This window comes from Festucalex cinctus, chromosome 8 (genome assembly GCF_051991245.1).
Source record: "Festucalex cinctus isolate MCC-2025b chromosome 8, RoL_Fcin_1.0, whole genome shotgun sequence".
NCBI lineage: Eukaryota > Metazoa > Chordata > Actinopteri > Syngnathiformes > Syngnathidae > Festucalex > Festucalex cinctus.
In genome coordinates, this window is record NC_135418.1 from 25646846 (window position 1) to 25668336 (window position 21491).

The window sequence follows — 21491 nt, forward strand, 5'->3', positions numbered from 1 at the left end:
AACTATTAACTAACTCATGAATGGTGAACAGATGAGCAACAAACCAACAAAAATAAATAAATAAAGGGACCAAGTAACTAAATAAATAATTGAATAATGAATGACTAAGCAAATAAGTAAGTAAGTGATTAGTTAATTGACTAGTTAATTTATATAAACAACAAGCAAACTAAAAAATAATGAACCAACTAACTACTGTAACTAACTAACACAATTACGGACTAAAAATAAGCAACAAATCAAGTAGCGAGTGAATGATCCATAGAACTACTTAGCTTACCAACCGTATAACTAAGTAAGTGACAAACAAACCAAAAAAACTAACTCAATGGACAGACTAAATAATGAACACAACACAATGAGCAAGAAACCAACTAAAAGTGGAGGATACAAGTAACTAAATAAATGACTGATTAACTAACAACTAAACAACCAAAGTAATTAATTGGCTAGTTAATTCATTTGAACCAACCAAACTAACCAACAAATCAATTAACAAATGAATGAATGAATGAATGAAACAACCAACCAACGACTAACCAACTACCTTTTTATTAATGTTATTGTTATTGTATTAAAATATTACTATTATTATTTTGTTTTTTGTTTTTTTTACCTTTGCCGGTGGCTAACAAATAAATTGGTTGGCAAAAGGTCCAAATAATTTGCGTATACACAGAATAATCCACGGCTTCCTGCAAAATATACCAGCTTCACCTTATACAAGGCCAGATTTCACAATGATTCGTGACTAAACTGGCTCAACGTCATTATTTCAGTATACATATTTTTAATATTATTACAGTTTGGTGGTTTACCATGAGGTTTTTCTTGCGTAAAATAGGTGTCTTGCCACAAGTTGGAAACCACTGATCTAATTCTTATTCTCCTAAATAAACGCTCAAGTTAATAAATGTCTTATATGATGCAAGATATAAATGAAGACGATAACACTGAAATGTCATCCTCAATATACATTGAGCAGAGCTGCATGAGGAGAAGATGGAGAAGTTGGAGGAAGTTAGAGAAGGTCACAGATGTAGGACTTTATGTGATGTGTTCTTTAACTCAGCCCAGGCATCGCTGTGCACATATATGATGCATGGGGCTTGTGTGCGTGCGTGCGTGTGTGTGAGATGACGCTCGTCGAGCTTGCGACTGATCTCAGCAGGGCGTCGAGGGAGCGTGCCACTGAGCTCTTGGATGGGCGGAAAAAAAAAAAAAAAAAAAAGCCTTCCTGCTTTTTTTGTCCTCTGCAGAATTCCACATCTCGTTTAAATGAGATGGAACGTGCCCAAGTCAGGCTTACCGCGTGCACACGCATACGCACTTATAGACCTTTACTCTCCACCTCTCTTTACTCTTCACTTTCTCTGTAATTTTCTTTCTCAACTTGCATTGTTTTCTCAGGCGACTGAGCTTATGGGGGCGTAAAAGTTTTGCTTCCACAACACCAACTTGAAATGGCCGAAAGGCTTGTTTGAAAATGTGAAAACGATTGAAAATGACCCTCCAACAAACTGGGGATTAGTACTCTCTGTTTGGCGCTTGAACTTCATCAAAAATATGGCAAATGGATAATTGGTGAATATCAGTGTCAATTGTTTTTTTTTCTCTACATGCCCTGGTGAAAAAATATTCAAAATATATAAATGGAATGGAATGATTTCACTTTGAATGTTGATGTTACAGGAGTTATGTGCTCACGCTTGACATAATTCTTAAAGGCACGGTCTTCTGTTTTCACTCAGGAAAATACACTATATAAATATAGGAATTTTACCCATGAACTCCTTCTCAATCTACACCTCTGGGTTTCTGTTAATGTGTGGTGGTGATTTTTTCCTAAAGCCCCACCCCCCAGCCTGTATTTTGCCATTTTGTGTCTTTTTTTTTTTTTTTGTCAACGTTTCTGTGGACAGACAGTTGTTTACCCCTCCAGCCAATCGCAGAGCAGGGATTGGCGGGGGGCGTGTCACACACTGTCGTGTGAGTGAGTGAGTGGGTGAAAAAAAATAAAAATAATCCGTGCATGCTGTCAAGTTGCCGCGGGAATGACGTCATGCAGATGACGAATTCGCCCGGTCCCGTCTGCGACACGCCCCCCGCCACCCCCCGCTCTGTGATTGGCTGGAGGGGTAAACAACTGTCTGTCCACAGAAATGTCTCGCTGTTGACAAAACAAACAGAAAATGGCAAAATACAGGCTTGGGTAGAGGAAAGAAAATCACCACCACACATTAACAGAAGCCCAGAGGTGTAGATTGAGAAGGAGTTCATGGGTAAAAATCCTATATTTATAAAGTGCATTTTCCTGCGTGAAAACAGAAGACCGTGCCTTTAATCAATTCATTGTTAAAAAAAATAAAAAATAAAATATATGCAAATGATGCTTTTGGATAAGAAGGTAAGATAAGAACGTAGGCAAAATGGCTTCCTTACAAAGGTATATCGCCAACTAGTGGCTTGGCATGCATATTACATACTTTATTTTTTTAAATCATTCATTCATTCATTTGTTGGAATTACTATGATTTGATTGCTCCAATGAATTCAATGCCTTTATTGGGGTGCTCAGAACTCAGTGGCCACCCTGCAAAGGTAGGGAATGGTTTGTCCCATATCAACGCAAAATCGAAAATGTCTTAAAGACCCATGCTTAAAACTAACTGACCAGTCTGCCACTCTGCCATTTCGGGTTTAAGCAGCCATTTTGAGCAATTTCCAGTGCTTGTGGACTGGAATGAATATTCATTTATTATCTTTGAGCATTTTATCAGTGTTTGAACAGGCTGAAGGTGTGACCGCCATCTTCTGCCAATTTAATCGTACAACTTCATATTCATGCGCTATTTCTTTTTAGCGTTGATGTACTTTTTTTAAATCAGAAGCTGGCCAAAAGAAATGATGGCCGTAAAACAAGGCGTGCCAAAGGTAATTGAAGCAGAGGGGAAGGTGAAGGATGAGAACATGAGAGCTGAGCGAGTGACGGAAGCCACTTCCCGCTTCTCCCGCTCATTACGGCAAGTCATTCAAGCTGCGAATTCGAGTCCGACTCGATGGGGGCCCGCGTGATGATGAATGGAGCCTACGGGCCATAAAGCCTCAACCAGCGGCAGCGCCGTACATGAGTCGGAGAATGGAAAGCGTGTTCCCCGTGACACTTGAGGACGATGTGTGCGTGTGCAGGTGAGATTGGAGAGAGAAATGGATCATTTGCTGCACCTTTTGGCTCACAAAGTGCCCGTTCAACAGCTTTGAGATGAAAGAACCTGCAATACAGCAGATCCTCGGAATTTAAACGTGTTGCAGGATATTATTGGAACTTGATTTGGTTTTCGAATGGCTTTCCTACAAGAAATATTAGAAATAGAATGAATCCCTTTGAGGGGGGTTGCATTTTTAAGAGCTGTCGAACTGCAGATTTTTTATTCATTTTTTTGCTTTGAAAGAAACTTGAGATATGAGCCTTGTATGGTGGCAGGAAATTCAACTCACAACAAGCAGCATTCATATTTAATTGGTTTCACATAAATAAATAAATAAAAATAAATTAAAAAAATAAATAAACAAACAAACGGGACACCAGGAAGGGACCTGCGTAAAAGTGAGACAAATCTGTTGCGATTAAAGCGAGACATCCGGTCACCCTAATTTGAGGTTTATCCTACAATTTCGCCTGAAAGACCCAAATTTTATGTAAGGAGTGGTTTCACTTTCTCAGTCTCTCTTTTGCAATACAATAATAAATAGATAAATAGATAAATAAATAAATAAATAAATAAATAAATAAATAAATAAATAAATAAATAAATATACTTTTAATTTCACGGAACAAAGTACACACTGTTGTCATTGCTAAAAGGTTCACCAAATAAATGCCTTTTTTTTTTTTTTTTAAAGATTGTTTGTGTATGTTTGTATAGCCCTGTACTTCAAAACCAAGAGGATACTTGCTTTGAAATAGCATCTGCTGATTATTACAGCTGCTCGAATGATACAAATCAAGCTTATAACCTCCGTAAATCAAAAACAAAGCAGGCTGAGATCTCCATTTGTATATTTCTGAGTGTATTTGGCTAGAAATTCAGTACGTACAACAACAACAACAACAACAACAACAACAACAACAACAACAACAACAAGAAGAAGAAGAAGAAAAAGAAGAAGAAAAAGAAGAAGAAAAAGAAGAAGAAAAAGAAGAAGAAAAAGAAGAAGAAAAAGAAGAAGAAAAAGAAGAAGAAAAAGAAGAAGAAAAAGAAGAAGAAAAAGAAAAAGAAGAAGAAGAAGAAGAAGAAGAAGAAGAAAAAGAAGAAAAAGAAGAAAAAGAAGAAAAAGAAGAAAAAGAAGAAGAAGAAAAAGAAGAAGAAGAAAAAGAAGAAGAAGAAAAAGAAGAAGAAGAAAAAGAAGAAGAAGAAGAAGAAGAAGAAGAAGAAGAAGAAGAAGAAGAAGAAGAAGAAGAACAGCAAGCTGCGTCCCTGCAGAACCGACAGAGAAAAAGTGAAGGGCTCCTTTTGTAGGGAGCGCATGACTTAGATGACTGCCATGATCTGCAAAGTAAATAAGTTGTACGGAGCTTGCTGAGATGCCCTTGCCGGGGTTACTATGGCAACAAAGGGTTTAAAAAAAAAACAAAAAACAAAAAACAAAACAAAAAAAAACAGCTTGCGTGTGTGTGTGTGTGTTGCTGCATAATACCCATGCCATTATAAAAAGTTACAAACCATTTATGCCATTGTTCCTTTGCACTTTTGTCCAACATGCACGCGCGTGCACACACACGATGATATCCAAGGACAAGAGACTCATCAGGAACAAAAAATAAATAAATAAAATGCCCACAGTGCTTGATGAAATACCAGAAAAAAAAAGCTGACTCAATCTCTATTGTTTTGGCTATGAAGAATGTGAATAAAATATGACAAGAGCAAGAGAGAAGCGATGACACCATCGAAGAATAGCGCCAAGCGGAGCGTTAATTAGAAAAATGGACTTCCAGATGTAACCTTTGAACGCAACTACAGCAGCCTTGCGCCACTGAAAATCAATATTGTTCAGACGCAGACAATCAGCGCATGGAAGTTTGAGCGAAAACTGTCGAGGCTGTGATCGGTAGGGTGAAGTAATGCAGATGAATTAGGCCGTGTTGGATATCACTGAAAATCAATCAGGCACTTGACTTGATGTAAACAACCAGATTATAGTTCAAATGCATCAGCTGAACCAAGACATATGCACTGTTTTGACCCTCAAAGTCAACCGCCGGTTGTCGGATATCATTCAAAATCAATATTGCTCTTGGCTTTCGTCATGAAGAATCACTTTATGAAGGTTTAAAAGCCAGAAGATTGCGAGTGGAACTGTGACGACAAGAACAATATACTTTTTTTTTTTTTGTCCCAATAACTCAGCCATTGTTTGTTGGATATCATTCAAAATCAATGAGCTTGCTGCGGAGTTTTTGATTATGATAGTGTGCTTATAAGAAATTGTATTGCTTTCGACTTAATTGTGCCTCAGCCATAATCAAAACAATTATTATTATTTTTTTTGCTCAGAATTGTTCATTCGGTATCTCATCATCATTGCTCTCTCTCTTTTTTTTTTTTTTTTAAGTTGCGCACACAGTATGTGCAAATACGTGTACATTTATACTCATTAATTCACCTAAAACCTCATAAAAATCCCATTACCCTTCACCTTAACCAGATACTTCAGAGTCTCGCCAGAGTCGTGAGACTCAAACAGTCAGGAGACCAGAGAAAAAGTCAGAAAAGATCAAAAGAAAAGAAAGATAAATCAAAGTAAAATCCAGCACCAACCAAACACTTCCTGCCTTCCACATGGTAACAAAATCAAAGTCTTACGCCAAACCCAGAAGCCTCTAAATTCCAACAAATTAAAGAGAACTCAAGAGACCAGAGGAAAAACTAAAGAGAGGAAGGAGGGAAGGATAGATTGAAAAAAAATCAAAACAATTCAAACGAAACAAATAATAAACACCTTGTTTAGATAATTCAGAGATATATTACAAAATACTAATATTAAATACAAGTCAAAGTTAAAGTCAACTTTGGAGATGAATTTAAACCTTTTAAAGTGTTAAAGAAAAACCTCAGCACAGTTTTTATTTACTTCCTGCGGTGGCCTATAACCTCTGCTCACGTGTGCAGCCAATTTGAGAGGAGTCAAAGAAAGTTATTGACCTGCGACTTGAGTTACTTAGCTATTATTATTAGACCAATTTCTACCACGACAGGGTGCAGTTTGCTAACTAGCCAACTTTGCCTTTAGCCTGAAGACAACTTCACCGGATACCACAATATGCAGGACATCTCAGTGTCATTCTCAAAGGAGAAAGTGAAGCTACAAACTAGACCAAAAGCCTTTTGCTGTTTGAGAGACGCACCAAAAGAGTGTTAGCTCGCTAGCTAGCGGGTTAGCGGCTAGTGTCTCTCATGGATTGGAAAGACCAGTGATGATCGGATGGAATATAATCCACCTGTCAGAAGTAAAGAATAGGTATATTTTTGCAGCTCAAACATTCAGGAGTGCTTCATAAAAAAATAATAATAAAAAAAGTTTCTAGACATTCTATGTACCAGAGTGACATTGATTTAACCCTCAATGTCAGCTGTCTATTGTAGCCCATCATCAAAATTGTGATTTTTTTTGTTTTTTTTTGTTGTTGCTTTGACGCTAAGCCATGAAAATATGAAAGAGCCATTTGTTGGTGACAATTGCAACAGTACAAAAATCATAACTTCAACCTTCACCCCACAGTTAGAATTGGAAAAATTTCACCAGAATAAGTGTCGAGGTTTGAGAAAGAGAGCAAGAAACACCCACACACGTAGTCACAAGGCCCCAGAATATAACTGAAAAAAAAAATTGATGCATTTTATCAGTTGGCCTTAAAATTGTTGAATGTCGTTGGAAAACACACAAAAAGGTAAAAAAAAAAAAAAAAAAAAAAAAAAAAAAGTCAAATACTGCTGCCTTTTTTTTTTTTTTTTTTTTTTTTTTTTTTAGAACAAATACTGGCAATACATAATGTATGTTTTTTTGTTTTTTGTTTTTTTTCTCGCGTTGGTGAATGGCGCATCGGTCGTACTTACACGGGATGGTGCGCAGGTAGAGGTTGTCCCGTATGATCTGCTGGAGCTTGTGGTCCAGCGAGCCCTTCTGAAACTGCAGACTGAGGTAGTGGCGCAGGTCCGTGTTCAATACTTTGCCTGCAGAGAGGAGAGACGGACATAAAACGGGTCAATACAACAGGACGACGCTCCCTCGGAAAAAGAGTTCACGGCCAAAAGAGAAATCAATCCGGGCCTTGTCGTCCCATCAACGCATCAACGGTGTTAAAGATCACACTATTGAATCAGTGATATCATATTCCTTTCTGCATGGCTCTCCTAATTGAAAATTCAATGCAGTTCTTCTAAAATGATGAACTGATGCATGAAAACTGGATGATACCAAACAGAGACAATGTGATTCAGGAGAAAATTGATACATCCAAAATACATGTAGGTCATGTGAAATTGTCTCTTTTAGTCATCAAATGGCCGCTAATCTCGTTAAAAAAATGTTCCTTGGTTAATCGTGATGGCGCTTCCGATTGGATCAAGTCAAAATGAGACATGACGTTTCTACTCGTGGCCACCTGTTCTTTCCTTTTCATTTGCTCACCGAGAGGAATTGGAGAGTGAGGACAAAATGTCACATGATGAAACTCAAACTTTGTATTCAATATGATACGCTAAAGGATGACGGGGGATGCAAAAATATAGAACAAACTTGCTTGCTACATTTTCATCTTCTGAGTGGTGATACTGCACAGTATTTGCTGATAAATACCACAGTTTTAGTTTGTATAAGCACAATAAAACAACTCCAAACAGTAACATTAGCACCAGCGCTAATGCTAATGAAACATGCACTGACTCTTGTCTGGCCCTCCGGTGTCAGAAATTGGAAAATTAGTAATTTTCTTTTACCAGGGAACAAACCAATGTCTTTTTTTTTCAGTTGAATAAAAAACATTTACGTTAGTTTGGTTTGGGACACTTTGGAACCCTTTACAAATTGACTTTAACCTCTTACTGTACCTTATCCTTAAAGTTGAAGTCAACCTTAAACATTTCTTAATATGTTATATGTGATCTCACTATTCTAAACATGGCATTCTGATTAATATTACATTTGTGGAATATGAGTTATGAAGCAAAACCCAGCCGTTTTTATCCGTCTCAGGGGGGCGGCCATTTTGCCACTTGTTGTCGACTGAAGATGACATCAGTGATGCTCGGGGCTCAGGTAACGACCAATCACAGGCAACGGCCAATCACAACTCATCTATTTGATGTCATCTTCAGTCGACCGCACGTGGCAAAATGGCCGCCCACGGATCTTGTTTTTTGCTGCTTTTTTTTTTTTTTTTTAATTGGGGGGGGGTGTTGACTTCCCCTTGAGACTCCGTAACCCCAATAACAAAACCAACCCTGACCATAAACTCTAAACCAAACCATAACCTGTAATTTTAACCCTGACCACAAGTCTAATGGGATGTTTTGAAATAGACTTAACGATAATCATAAGACCAAACTCTAACCCAAGCCCAAAACTGTAATGTTAACCATTAACCATGATCCTCACCCATTTACTAGTCCTGAACCTTAGTCCTAAAACTTTGACCCGAAACCTTCTCGTATAATCCTGATCCCCGAACCCTAACCGCAATCATAAACCCCAATTATTGTCGCAAAACAGAATGCCTCTAAACCAAATCTAATCCTTAGGCCTAACCCTACTCCAATCCTAAACCTAACCCTTCGCCTACATCTAAATCGGGTTAATACTGATGACGGAGCACTTCACTTTTGCCTTCACGAAACTCGAGATCAATAAGCTGAACCACGTGAAGCAAACTGCATGGGACTTTTTCCAAAACAAAGCCAGTTGCCGCAAAAAAGATTTGCGAGGCGGCGGCGGGCAGGCAGGCGGAGGCTTCTGACTCGTCGAAGAAGAAAGCGAATCTTTCTCTGAAAAATCGTCACGAGGAGTTTGCAAAACAGGAGGAGATCTGCGGCGCCTTGCTTGGCCTGTTTCGGCGTCTCTTGACAGGAGGGAGACAGTCGCCTTTGAAGCGCTGCACTTTATAGGGATGTCTCAACGCCATTCTTTTTTTCCTCTTTTCAGACCAAACGTAGCTCAGCAGGACCGCTCGGCGATGACGTGAACGCATCGCAGCAGGAACTTAAGACGAGATCTTGCTACTGTAGATGTAGTGTACGCGCTGATGAAAACACAGCCATGGAGGGCAGATGGAATAATGATGAGCTCCGGGAATAGTTCTGTGAGCTTTCTCAGCCCCTCAAAATCCTCTTTGCCGCTCCTCATCTCGCGACAGAAAACCCAAAAAAAAACAGGCCATTATTGTGGCGGCAATCCTATTATTTTGCACTCTAAAGAAGCTCCGGATCCAAATTTCCGACGTCGTTGAAATAGCCCTCACGTCCGCGGGCTTCAGAAGTCGCCGCCGCCCCCCCCCCCTCGCGAGATACAAGAGCGCCGCCCGGTTCCCCGCGGAGGGCCGTCATCACAGCTGGTCAAGCCGACAAAAAAAAAAAAAAGAACTGAGGCTCAATCTGGCAACTACATCGTAAAGCTGGCCCAGAAATGTTCCTCTTTGTTCCGATTCAGCTGGCACACGTGGGAGTTGATGTGGGGAAACGAAGCTATTTGAACTCAACGCTTTCATCGGGGGACTTCCTACAAAAGTCCGCTTCAAATTGGTCGAATTTCCACGTCTCCGAGCGCCCTTTCCGGATGTACCCTGATGCGGAAAAAAACAACAACTCTTTGGATAGGCTTGATGTGAAGCTCAGCACTTTGATCCGTGTTTGCCGGCTTGCGCTACCGTCCCTCGAGTGGCGAGGTTAAACGTGTGTCAGGAAAACCACGTCAGTCTCGACATCCTCAATGGACACGTTAGAAAAGTCAGTACAAGGCAGAAAACTCTTTCGACTGAAACATTTTACATCTCACTGAATAAAGTCCGTCGCACCTTTGGGTATTTCTCTCCAGTATGCGATCCATAAATATTGCCATAAACGAGGATGTGTGAATTTGATCTGAGCGTGATGAAATACGATGGAACTGTCAGGAGAAAGTCGCGAGGGGAAGAAGTTAAAAACAAGTGTTGCAAACATATTAACTGCTTGCACAACACCACCCTGATTCTCCCGCGCTCCAAACATGGTGTATTAAATTTGGATGCTATCAAAGTTATTTGCTCTATAAAAGCTGATTTTTTTTTTTTGTGGGCAAGTTGAAAAAAAAAAAAGAGAAATAAGAGATTTTTTTTCATATTTGAGAGGCTGTCCAAATCATTGACGATACTCATTCATCTCTGTGACAAATACTCTCCACGCTTCACTTTTTAGCCATATGTTAATCGATATAACCAGTCAATATAAAGTATATGAGGCTGCGATGCTGTTCATCTTTGATTCAAATTTCAAATTGCGGACAAACGATTGAAGACTGTCGGACACTCATGAAAACTAGCTACAAATATTTGTGCAGACATCCATCCATTTTCAGTACAGCCATGTTTTTTTTCAGGGCTGATACCGATGCTGAGTATTAGTAGTTCATGAGGCCGATAACTGATATTTGGAGCCGATATTTAATTTCGATAAAAGGTCAAATATTTGCCTCAAAATAATATTAAATAAATATACAAACTACAATTCTTAATTTTGTTGAAGCGTCTTTAAGCATATGTTTATTGAACAACTTTTTAGAACTACAAAAATGGTTACATTTTTTTAATTTTTTTTTTTTTTTATCTTAGACAATAGACATCTTTGTTTGAAAATGCAAACAAAAACTTCAGGGAGCTCCTCGGTTCATCAGCATATTTTGAAAAGTTAAATGAAAACTTAAATACCTTCCTATTATGTTGAATACCTTCCTATTATGTTGTACAGTAATTGGTAAATAAAATTTTCGAAAATTTCAAAATATGATAATTTTTACTTAGTTTAAATTTCAAACAAAAACAGGACATGCAATTCGTGTCCAGGGTCAACAGCATCTCTTACAAAGTTAACAGAAAATTAAATAAATATTTCACTGAAGTTAACAGTTTTAAATTGATCTACTATTGGCAGTCAGATTTAATAATAATAATTAAAAAAATAAAAATAAATAAAAAACGTCGATGCCAATATTCATGAAAATGCTGAATATCGAGGAAATTCTGCTCCATGCTTTGAATGGGAAAGCATAAACGCCATCTGGTGGACAAGTATTAAAATGGAGTCCAAAATGTCTTCTTCAGTGCTTTTCAATGGGGGATATTTTTGTAACGAGGAAAAAAAAAATTGGGTAACTTTGCCATTTAAGTCTGATTTTCCAGGGGCGGAGCTGTTAAAAATGATCAATAAGTAGCTATCCAAACACAGAGCATCACTTTCACTTGTCGACACATGGTCCTTCGTCCAACGTGGCGACTCTTGCGATGACGAGCCGCCAGCCGTTAGTCGTCACAAGTGGCACTTGCATGCCCGCTTGACAAAAAAAATAAAAAATAAAACAGCAATTCACACACAAACTGCACTGCCGAATGTGTTGCTGCAGCGCAGGCGTAGTATGTTGTTATTGTTGCCGTGTTGGCAGTGCCCTGTCAGGGACCGTTAGTGAGGCTGTCACATCACTCGAGTGGACCCGCTCGTCCCCCCCCCCCGCGGATAACGCCGCTATTGTACCAGGCCTCATTTTTCCACTGACAGTGCCTCAATGGACTGTTGTGGCCGTCAGATAGCTGAAGCCGTTTGTAGCTTATGCCTCTGAGGCTGGAAGCATACGCATACGGTTTTAAACCAAGAGGGAAGCATTACATAATAGAGTTTGGGTCCACATACGTACATCTGACGGAAATAACATTGTTTCGTCCTCTCCCTATTACTGAGCCAGATGTTTTTCATTCTGCAAATGTGATTCCGCAAACGGCATCAAATATAGTGTGGAAAAAGTGAGCATGGCGTCCATTACGTCACGAGTCTGAGGAATTCTCCCCTTCCAGCTTGCGCGACGTCCCACCGGGTGTTCATTATCTGAGTCATCTGCCTGTCACTTAATTAAGCGTCCGCGGCGTCAAGGGAATATGTCATCAGGTCCTGCAGCAGCTTGCAGCGACGCACTGGTTGTCGTTGGGGGGGGGGGGGGGGGGGGGAAGGGGCAGACCGTGGAAAGGAATCCTGACCAATTTGCATAACACACCGAGAAAAGAAGGCTGAATGCACACCTAGGTTATGCGTGTCTGTTGAAATACAGGGAAAGACAAAAGAACACATTCTTTTTTTTTTTTTTTTTTTTTTTTAAAGAAATTGTTCAATGTTCTTTGACCTTTTTCAAACACGCAAAGTGCGTTTAGGTCACTGAATATTGACTTTTTGGAACATTTCATGGGTGGAAATGATCCAAAACTCAGTTCAAGCAGCAAAATAAAAAAAATGTTGTTTTATAATGCCATGTTGTTGTTGTTTTAAAATAGTTTTTGTTTGATTCATTTTATTCTCCAAGAGTGATATTAACTCATTCACTGCCAGTCCAGGACAAAAAAAAAAATCTTTGACGTCTAAAACCGTCTATGGCAGTGAATGTGTTAAAGTTGGATGTCCGCATGTTTTGAATATTCTTGGAGACTACACAAAAGTTGTTGTTTTTTTAAACTATGTGTAGTAAACGCTGCAATTTACTGTTGTTGCTTTAATACCAAGTTGATGCATAACGAAAAAGCTTTTTTGCACATTGTTTTATTGCGTGTGCAGGAAAAAAATGAATCTTTGACGTCTAAAGCCGTCTATGGCAGTGAATGTGTTAAGCTGACAGATCAGTCCAGATTCCCAGTTTCTACCATAACTGTCTTCAAGCGTCTGACTGGCTAGAATTACATTCGGATTTCAGGTCTGCAAAGTATGAACAATGAAGGAGATGTTGCAAGAAATAAAAGTGGCTACAAAATGTAGCTCCATTCTGAATTCTCGCGGTATTTGTGAGTTCACAAACTCCCGACAATACATCTTGTACCATTTCCACCGATTCGATCCACTGGTGGTTCGGACCAATCACAAGGCGACACATTGTGTTTGAGGGCGGGATATGCGGCTGTGACGAAACCAGGAAGTGCCCACACCGTAGGAAACAAGCTAATCTAACATGGACGAATGGACGCAGCAATTTTTCCTTGTTGAATGTTGAACAGCGAGAGGCGCTTTGTGCATTTTTATCTGGTAAAGATGTTGTTGGTTTTTTTTTGGTCTTAAGACGAGACCAAAAACGACGTTTTCATCCGTTACCGTAATTGGTCAAAACAAACATGCGCAGGATGCCGCATTGTCCAATCAGCTCGAAGTATTGTACAGAATGTCCCGCCTTTCCCAAGCAAATCACCGTGGAGCAGTTCCAGATTGATATTGTGGAGAACTCTCTTGAGTGAATCTCAATTATCAATCTGGCTCTTGCCAGGTTAACATTCTCTCAAACAGTCACTAAATAAATAAAAAATAAAAACATCTCAAAGTCAGTGAGAACATGCTCATGTAGCCTATATTTAGATTGAAAAACATAACCCAAAATGAGCCCAACATCAACATCGCATGCATCCAAATCTTCCAATCAAACTCGTACACAGTTGGCTTTTAAATCCCTTCCCCCTAATGCGCTACTTTACCCCGAATGCCGTGCAGGTAAATGCTTGGCCGACAACCAACCACCGCAGGCCGCATGACTCAGTGACATCCTGCTCGCCGGGCTCTCCTCTCAGCCCCTGGGATCCCGCTCACACCTCCTCCAACGCGGTTTCACCCCCCCCGCGGCTGACCGTGGCCATCTTTGGGGACAAAAACCGCCCCGGGCCGCTTTTTGAGTGACAAGCGCGCTGCAACGAGCCTCGGCTCAGGGGAGGTGGTGGTGGTGGTGGAGGGGTCGGTGAAGAGCGCCATAAGCCTCGTTTATAATCTCACACCTCACGCAGGACCGTCGGATGGATTCTCTTCACTTATGTAAGCGGCACGTGATGGCGGACTGCCGTCCGCGCTCGACTGCCCGATAAAAACGAACTGGCAGTCGTCCCGCACGCTCTAAATCACCCTCTGCTCATTTCATTTTACCTCGTTTGATTTTGTTGTTGTTGTTGTTTTTAAGTCTAAATAAGCAGCTTAACCATTTAACCCATTTTGACATCAATTTAAAAAAAAAAAAAAAAAGCTAAATGTTACTCTTTCAAAACAGATTATTATTTTTTTCCCTAAAGTGACCAAAAATACACAAACATGGAAATTAGCCTACGGATGCTTTTTTTTTTCCCCCCCCACACCAATACCAGTACAAGAACTCAACTTTTCAGGAATCACCAATAGGGATGTAACGATAAGCGCAATATCGTGATATTAAAACTGCCACAATATCGTCGTCGTCATGTTCACAATATTTAAATGCAAAACAGCTGTTAAAAAAATAACAAGTCAGGTTGATTTTCATTTGTGCAGTTCTTGCACCCTCTCATGGCTAGTTTTTTAGTGCAATTTAATTTCATTAGGGATGTTTTGACCCTCTATGTTTTAAAATCTACACTAATTGTCGATGAAGGGGAATGTAATATGCCTGTCAATAAGTGTGGATTGTGTGCGTGGATTAACAATATAACATAATAATAACAATAATAATAATAATCATAATAATAATAACATAGCATTGATTTTTTTTTAGTATGAGTTTTTTTTTGTTTTTTTTTTACAATATTGTGACCTTTTTTGAATATCGCCAACCTCCCTACAATATCGTGATAATTATCGTATCGTGAGCTTCTTTTTGGATATTGTTACATCCCAATAGCGATACCAATTATTGGTACCACTCGTATTTTTGATACATAAAATTTACACAAAAAAAGACAGATCATGATTTTTTATTTAAAATTGCTTGAATTTAATAGCAATTTCCCATTTCTCGTGCCTGATCGGGAGATGGCCACAACATGGCGGCCGATACTGATATCGGCTACAGTCCTCAGTACCAATACCTTGTAATAAGACTGGCCAGGTAAGACTGACAGTGATAATTACAAGCCCATCCCTAATGAAAATATTTTAAAATGACATTATTTTCTACGGACGGTACATAATTTATTTATGTACACTGAGGCCGTTCCAAGTCAAAATTGAGGAATACAATTTTAGCTTTTTTTTTCACCCAGAGTGTGTTAGAATCAAGGAAAATGTTGGTAAGGATGAGAATCTTAAAACTGTGAAACGCTACATACTATAAATATGTGCATTTTTAATAGAATAACAGTGGTAACAGTGTTAATTTAAGAGGGAGCTTGCCAGTGTCCACAGTGTCCACTGTCTATGTTACCACCACATTACAGTCAGACAAGTTGTTTTTTTTGTTTTTTGTTTTTTTTAAACCTTGTAAAACAAAAAACACACAAACAAACAGAAAAACACTGTTCCTTTTCTTTGGAACATCGATGAAGCTTTCAGTACTTTTAGAAATGATCAGTAGTTCAGTAGACAATTAGTCAGAACGTACTACATGCATGAAAAATTAACAGTATGAAAGGGTAAAAAGCTGCATAGTTACATTCATGTTTAGTGATACTGCTAGAAAAAATCAAAATAAAAAAAGCAACTAATGACAAGTGAGCTGACATGCAAGTCAGAGCCAACCATCCGACCCCTTGGACAACAAAGACTGCACGTTTTCCTTTGCTGAGGTAAGTGTAGCATGGCACATTTCCAGCCGGGTGATTTTACAAAGAGGCGCAGTGAGACATCTGCTTCTGCATTAAAGTTAACTAACCATATGCTACCCCAACACCGCTCCATCCATCCATCAGCGCTGAGGAGATGGCGGCACGACCTTGACTGCACAAAGGTAAAGGTCGCATTACACAAACTCAACAAAATTACGACATCAGATCAGAGGTTGTCTTAACTCATTCACTCGCCGCCATTTTCACATTTCGCAATCCCGTTCGCTTCCGGATGTTTTAATGGATTTTGACTGATTTTGCAAGGCCCACAGAATATTGTGTTCGATTGCTATAAAGGCATGGAACCTATCAAAAGAAAGATTAAAGTCTCTTCTTTCATCAGGAAAAAAAGTATGTTTCTATTTGTTTCCGTTTTGCAGCATATTCCAATGCACGGGTGCCGAACTGCAAGTTTGTGGGGGTCCACTGTACTGCAATACCATCCTTAACCGTCTTCACGCTTTCCCTGTTCTACATGAACAACTACTGTACACAAATATAAGCAAGACAAAAACAAGCACACCTCAAGTGAGATGTGCTGTTTGTGGGCGGGTCCTCTTGATCCCGAGCTTGTCGCCATGACGGGTCTGCGTAAAAGTGAAGCCGTGTTTTGTTTTTTTTTGTTTTTTTTTTTCCTACATTCTTCTTTTATTGCCAAGTACAAGCGCACTTTAATTATTGAACGTGTGAGTCAGAGACAGGAACCGCATTAGACGCCGAAATGAGGTGGAAGCCGAGCAACGCGGCGACAAAAAACCTCCCCGCTGCCGTCATGTACATGTAATGGCGCGGCCCTGATTCCCATCATGCACCAGGGCCACCTTACACGCGTGTGAAAAGCATCCACACACCTAAACACGCACTACAAACGTCTTTCAATTCAAAACTGCACCTGCTATTCAAGGAGTATAATTATGAATATTTATGTTACATATTGAGCAAAATCCTAAAATAAAATGAACACATACATTCTACGTTTTATTTTTTACTTGATTTCCCAATATTCTATATTCCATTACATAACGCACCCCTGTCGTCATTGGGCATTCTGTTTGATGTTTAATGAGTCTGCAAAAAAAAAAAAAAAAAAAAAAGGGAAGGCTGAGTCATTGCTAACCGAAGATGGCTGTCGCGAGGCGCTTCGCCATTAATCCGGCCAGCGGCGAGGGAGCGATAAGACGAATATACCGCGTTTTATCTCGGGATCAAACTACAAAGGGCCCGTCTGTGGCGGCTATCGCGCAGGAAGCGGGGGAAAATCTCCCCGCTTCCTATTTGGCTCCAGGTGAGACGTTTTTTGAGAGGCTGATGGTGACGGCGACACGCTCGTCCCCGCCGTTTTGGGAGACAGCAGACGTCTCACTCGGCAGATTATTATAAAGAGAAAGAAATAAAAACTTTATTTATTTAGTTATTTATTATTTATTGGGGAGGGGTACGATTTACAAATCCAAAATATTCTATTCTTAATTAACATGTTCCACAAAAATTTAAGGGGAAATGGGGAAAATAAAATTCTCATTAAGTAAACGTGAAAAAAATATTGAAAAAAAGAAAAAGAAATCTGTGAATATGCATAATATGTGACTGTAACTTTAAGTTGTAATATCACCATTCACCACAAGATGGCAGACTACACAGGGTCAAGACACACAGCTGGCTTAAACGATTCGTGACGATATGTCCCACTTGGTCAGCATTTCGCTGCAGGTGATCACTCAAAATATTTTGGCCCTAGCCGTGCTGCAGTAAATTTGGTGCACTCACTAGTCGACTTGTGGCGGTTGTGATGGTACGCCGTGTGATTTCTTTATTATTGTAATTCCTTCATACTAACTATGTTGAGCATAAAAAGTAGCGGTTGGACAAATATGTGCAATATGAATTCATATGTAGAACGGAATGTATGGTGTTCCACAGGGTTCATTTCTGGGTCCTCTGTTGTTTTCATTGTATCAGCTCCCCTGAGTAGCACATATGAAACTGATGGGATTCAGTTCCGCCAACAAAGACTGCTCTAACGTCTCCACCTTGATACACTGTACATTAGCATTATTATTCCAAGCCTAATCCTTTGTGGAGTACTCTTGTTTACACTTTGCCGCCACTTCAAGTAAGTGGAGGTCTGGACTAAATGACAAGTGAGGCTGCATTTGTTTGCCATCACGAAAGACTCAACGGGGAACAAAAGGTGCAAGCTCACTGCCTAATCCTCCTCCCGGGGCTACCAGCTCCCTTTCACGTGTTTTTTTTTTGTTTTTGTTTTTTTTTACTTTGGCGACTCGTCATTTCCGTGCTACGCGAAATGCCGCTATCGTGCGCGCTTTATTCTTGAGTGAGCAGAGAGCATTGTGGGGGCATCTTGGGAAAGTGCATCATGCACTGAGTGAGAGCGCTGGGCACAGATGTTTACCGCGCACACACACACACACACACACACATTATGAATGCAGGACTATTACAAATAAATGAGCGCTCGTGCCAAATGAGTTCACACAATGCAGATTAAGGCTCGAGCCGGTTGGTTGTGGAGAAACGTCTTCAACACTTGCCAGTTTGTGTACATGATCAGTTTTCATGCATGAAGGTGGCTACACAAATTACCTTGATTTTTTTAAATTTTTTTTATGAATTATCACTTATTGTAAAGCCACCACAGTACAATTGTGTCATTACCACAAAGGACATAAGGCAACTGGGCCGCATGGAGCCACACGCACAGTGGCGCTTGATTCATTTTTTGAAAATGAAAATGTTTATTTCAAGTTGAGCAGTCTTAAAGGGGAAGTCAACCTTAACCCATAAGAACACACGGTGATGGGTTAGTCCAAACGTGACATTCTGATTAATATTATATTTTTGGAAGACGAGTTATGAAGCAAAATCCAGCCATTTTTATCCATCTCCCATGACCAATCAGAGCTCACCTGTTTTCTGCAGCTGGGCTGTGATCGGTTGGTACCTGAGACCCGAGCAACTGTGATGTCATCTTCAGTCGACAGCAAGAGGCAAAATGGCTGCCCCCTGAGATGGATTAAAAACTGTTGGATATTGCTGTTTAATTCCACAAATGTAATATTGATCGAAGTGTCATGTTTAGACTAGTGAGGTCACATATAATATGTTGTCAATTTTTTTCTTTTTTTTTGGTTTGACTTCCCCTTCAAGTTGTAATAATAATGTTCACCATTAGAGCATATCCTGGCTTCTCAAAGAAAATTGTCTTTCAGGTGAAATAAAATATGTTCATCCAATTTAAACACTGCCTAACTTGCTTACAGACGCTATCAGCCATGAAGGATTTTAACCTAAGTCACTTCAACTATCTCACAAGTACACTGGTTACATTAGCTCAAATAGACAAATACATTATACACATATTTTGTCCTTATTCAAAAGAGCATTTCACATCGACTTGAGAAGAGCATAGTCCTAAAATGGAGGTCCCATCCCTGACCTAGACTTTTGCTCTGCAGTAATTGACAACCGGCTCATTCAGGAGCTCATCAAAGAGCGCCATGGCGACTGAAGGACATTCCAGTAAATCGCGGTGCACGATCTTAATCCCTTTCTTATAATCCCGCTGCCTGACAGAGACCGCGGATCAATTTGTAACAACGAAACCAACGAAGAGAACGGCTCCATTCTCACACTAGCAGAAAGCCGGCCGCTCATAAGGCAAATACGTTTTAGTGTATCCTCATTCAGGGATGAACTGCTCAAGTCCATCACGGAGCCTTATCGGCTCTAAGTGCCGCTTCCAGTTGAGGAGTCTGCTGGGAAACAGATAGAAATGCACCCTGCCACACTCCTAATAGGCGAAAAGGCCATGGGAGTTGTGCAGGCGGGATCGTCCCATTCGGCAGCCGAGTGGTTATCAACTCCGCTGGTGCCTCGCAGGCCGCGCGGACGCCATGCGGTAAATACAGCAAATTAAATTCCGTTCCATTTTTCTGGCTTTTCACGGAGAGCGGTCACGGCTGCACAAGCTCGCCGGTTTTGGTTAAAAAAAACAAAAAACTGAAAACCGGAGCACCGCAAGGCAAACACTGAGACCTTCTATTACCGAATGGAATAAAAGCACATTATTCATCATGAAGGAGAGTCGCTGCAAACAGTAATTGGACTTGAAAGTCCGGATGATGTAATCCATCTTTTCACCCCGATTGTACTTTCAGTCATTTTATACTCGTAAAGCCATGATGCCCTCAAAAAAAAAAAAGGCTATTACCGCAGCCAAGCTTGAAAAAAGCCAAGGCAAGATTTTTGATCACCGTTTTGTTGGTTTGGTTCATTGTTAGTTATCAGGATTGGCCGGTACACAGTACACACAAGGATTTTTCAAATCATAAATGATTTACTTTTTTACGGAAGAGGATTACGGCCAGTGAAGAGGGAAAAAAAAGTTTAGCTGGACCTAACAAACAAACCTAACACGGACGAACGGACGCTACAATTAATTCTGTTCTCGCAGAAAGACTCACCGTTACCTTGTTGATTGTTGAACAGCGAGAGGCGCTTCGTGGATTTCTAGCTGGTAAGATGTTCGTGCTTTTTCCCCCCTTCGACAGGAACAAACATGAAATTTTCACCCGTGGTCGTGATTGGTTAAAACAAACGTGTAGAATGCCGCATCGTCCAATCAGCTCGAATTATTGTACAGAATGTCCCGCCTCGTCCCGACAAAATTACTGTGGAGAGGTACCAGATGGATCATCTGGCTATTCCATGTTATTCTGACTTTAAAGTGATAATTCTGAGAAAAAAGTGAGAATCCTGCCAAACTTTTTTTTTCTCTCTCTTCACTGGCCCTAATCCTCTTCCGTACTTTTATTTATCTGTGAAAGACACCACACCTGAAAATCAGGCATTTATCAGGTGCGGGGTTGACACGAGGCCACACAGGGTAGAGTCTCCAAACTCGCCAGAGAATACAAAGACTCGATCCGTTTGGACACGCACTGGCCGCGGCGTAGTGGACGTTGACACCTCTGCGGCTTAGGGGAGCGTTAGCGCCCCCTGAGAGGGAAGAATACTGTCAAGGCTGGAGGAATGAAGGGAAAGAGGAGGAACACGGGCGGCCATGACAGCCTGGCTCAGGTGTGCGCCTTGACCCGTTAATAATGGCGCATACGGATCGTTCGCTGCAAAGATGGAGATGTGGCACTGACTCGGATGCGGATCAGGTGCCAAACAAGCGCGACATCAAGCTTGGACGTGACACGTGAGCGCATGTCTCGGGAAAGATACTTGATGAGTGTAGTCCGGTTATAGGTTTTTGGGTTTTTTTTCCTTTTAAATCACAGTTGAAAACAATTCCAAGGTGTTGTAAATATATAACTTGCTTTTGTCAAAAAAAAAAAAAAAAAACAAGGATCAAGAACACGCCCCATATACTGCTGGTTCAATGGCAAGTCCGGCTTCCGTTACCATGACGATGAGGAAGCAAAGACCATAATGGTGGGTGGGGGGGTTCAAGACCCTGCCATGAATCGCGAAGCAAATACCATAGATTGACGTCCAAAACCCCCCACCCATTAAAAATGTATCCTGCACTGTAATTGCCTATAGATTCCACAAGAGGGCAGTTAAGGACCACGTTTTTTTCTATTAGATGGTCCTAACCTTCGACAGTTGCTTGACAAAAGTGAAAGAAAAAAAA

General features: G+C 40.3%; 1 protein-coding gene across 1 annotated transcript in view; it reads right to left on the reverse strand.

Moving 5' to 3' along the window:
• Positions 1-21491, reverse strand: part of magi3b (membrane associated guanylate kinase, WW and PDZ domain containing 3b) — a 131221-nt gene that overhangs the window by 43102 nt on the left and 66628 nt on the right. The window contains exon 2 of the mRNA XM_077528894.1: positions 7119-7235. Coding sequence (XP_077385020.1) covers positions 7119-7235 — 117 coding nt within the window. The remainder of the gene's footprint in view (positions 1-7118; positions 7236-21491) is intronic.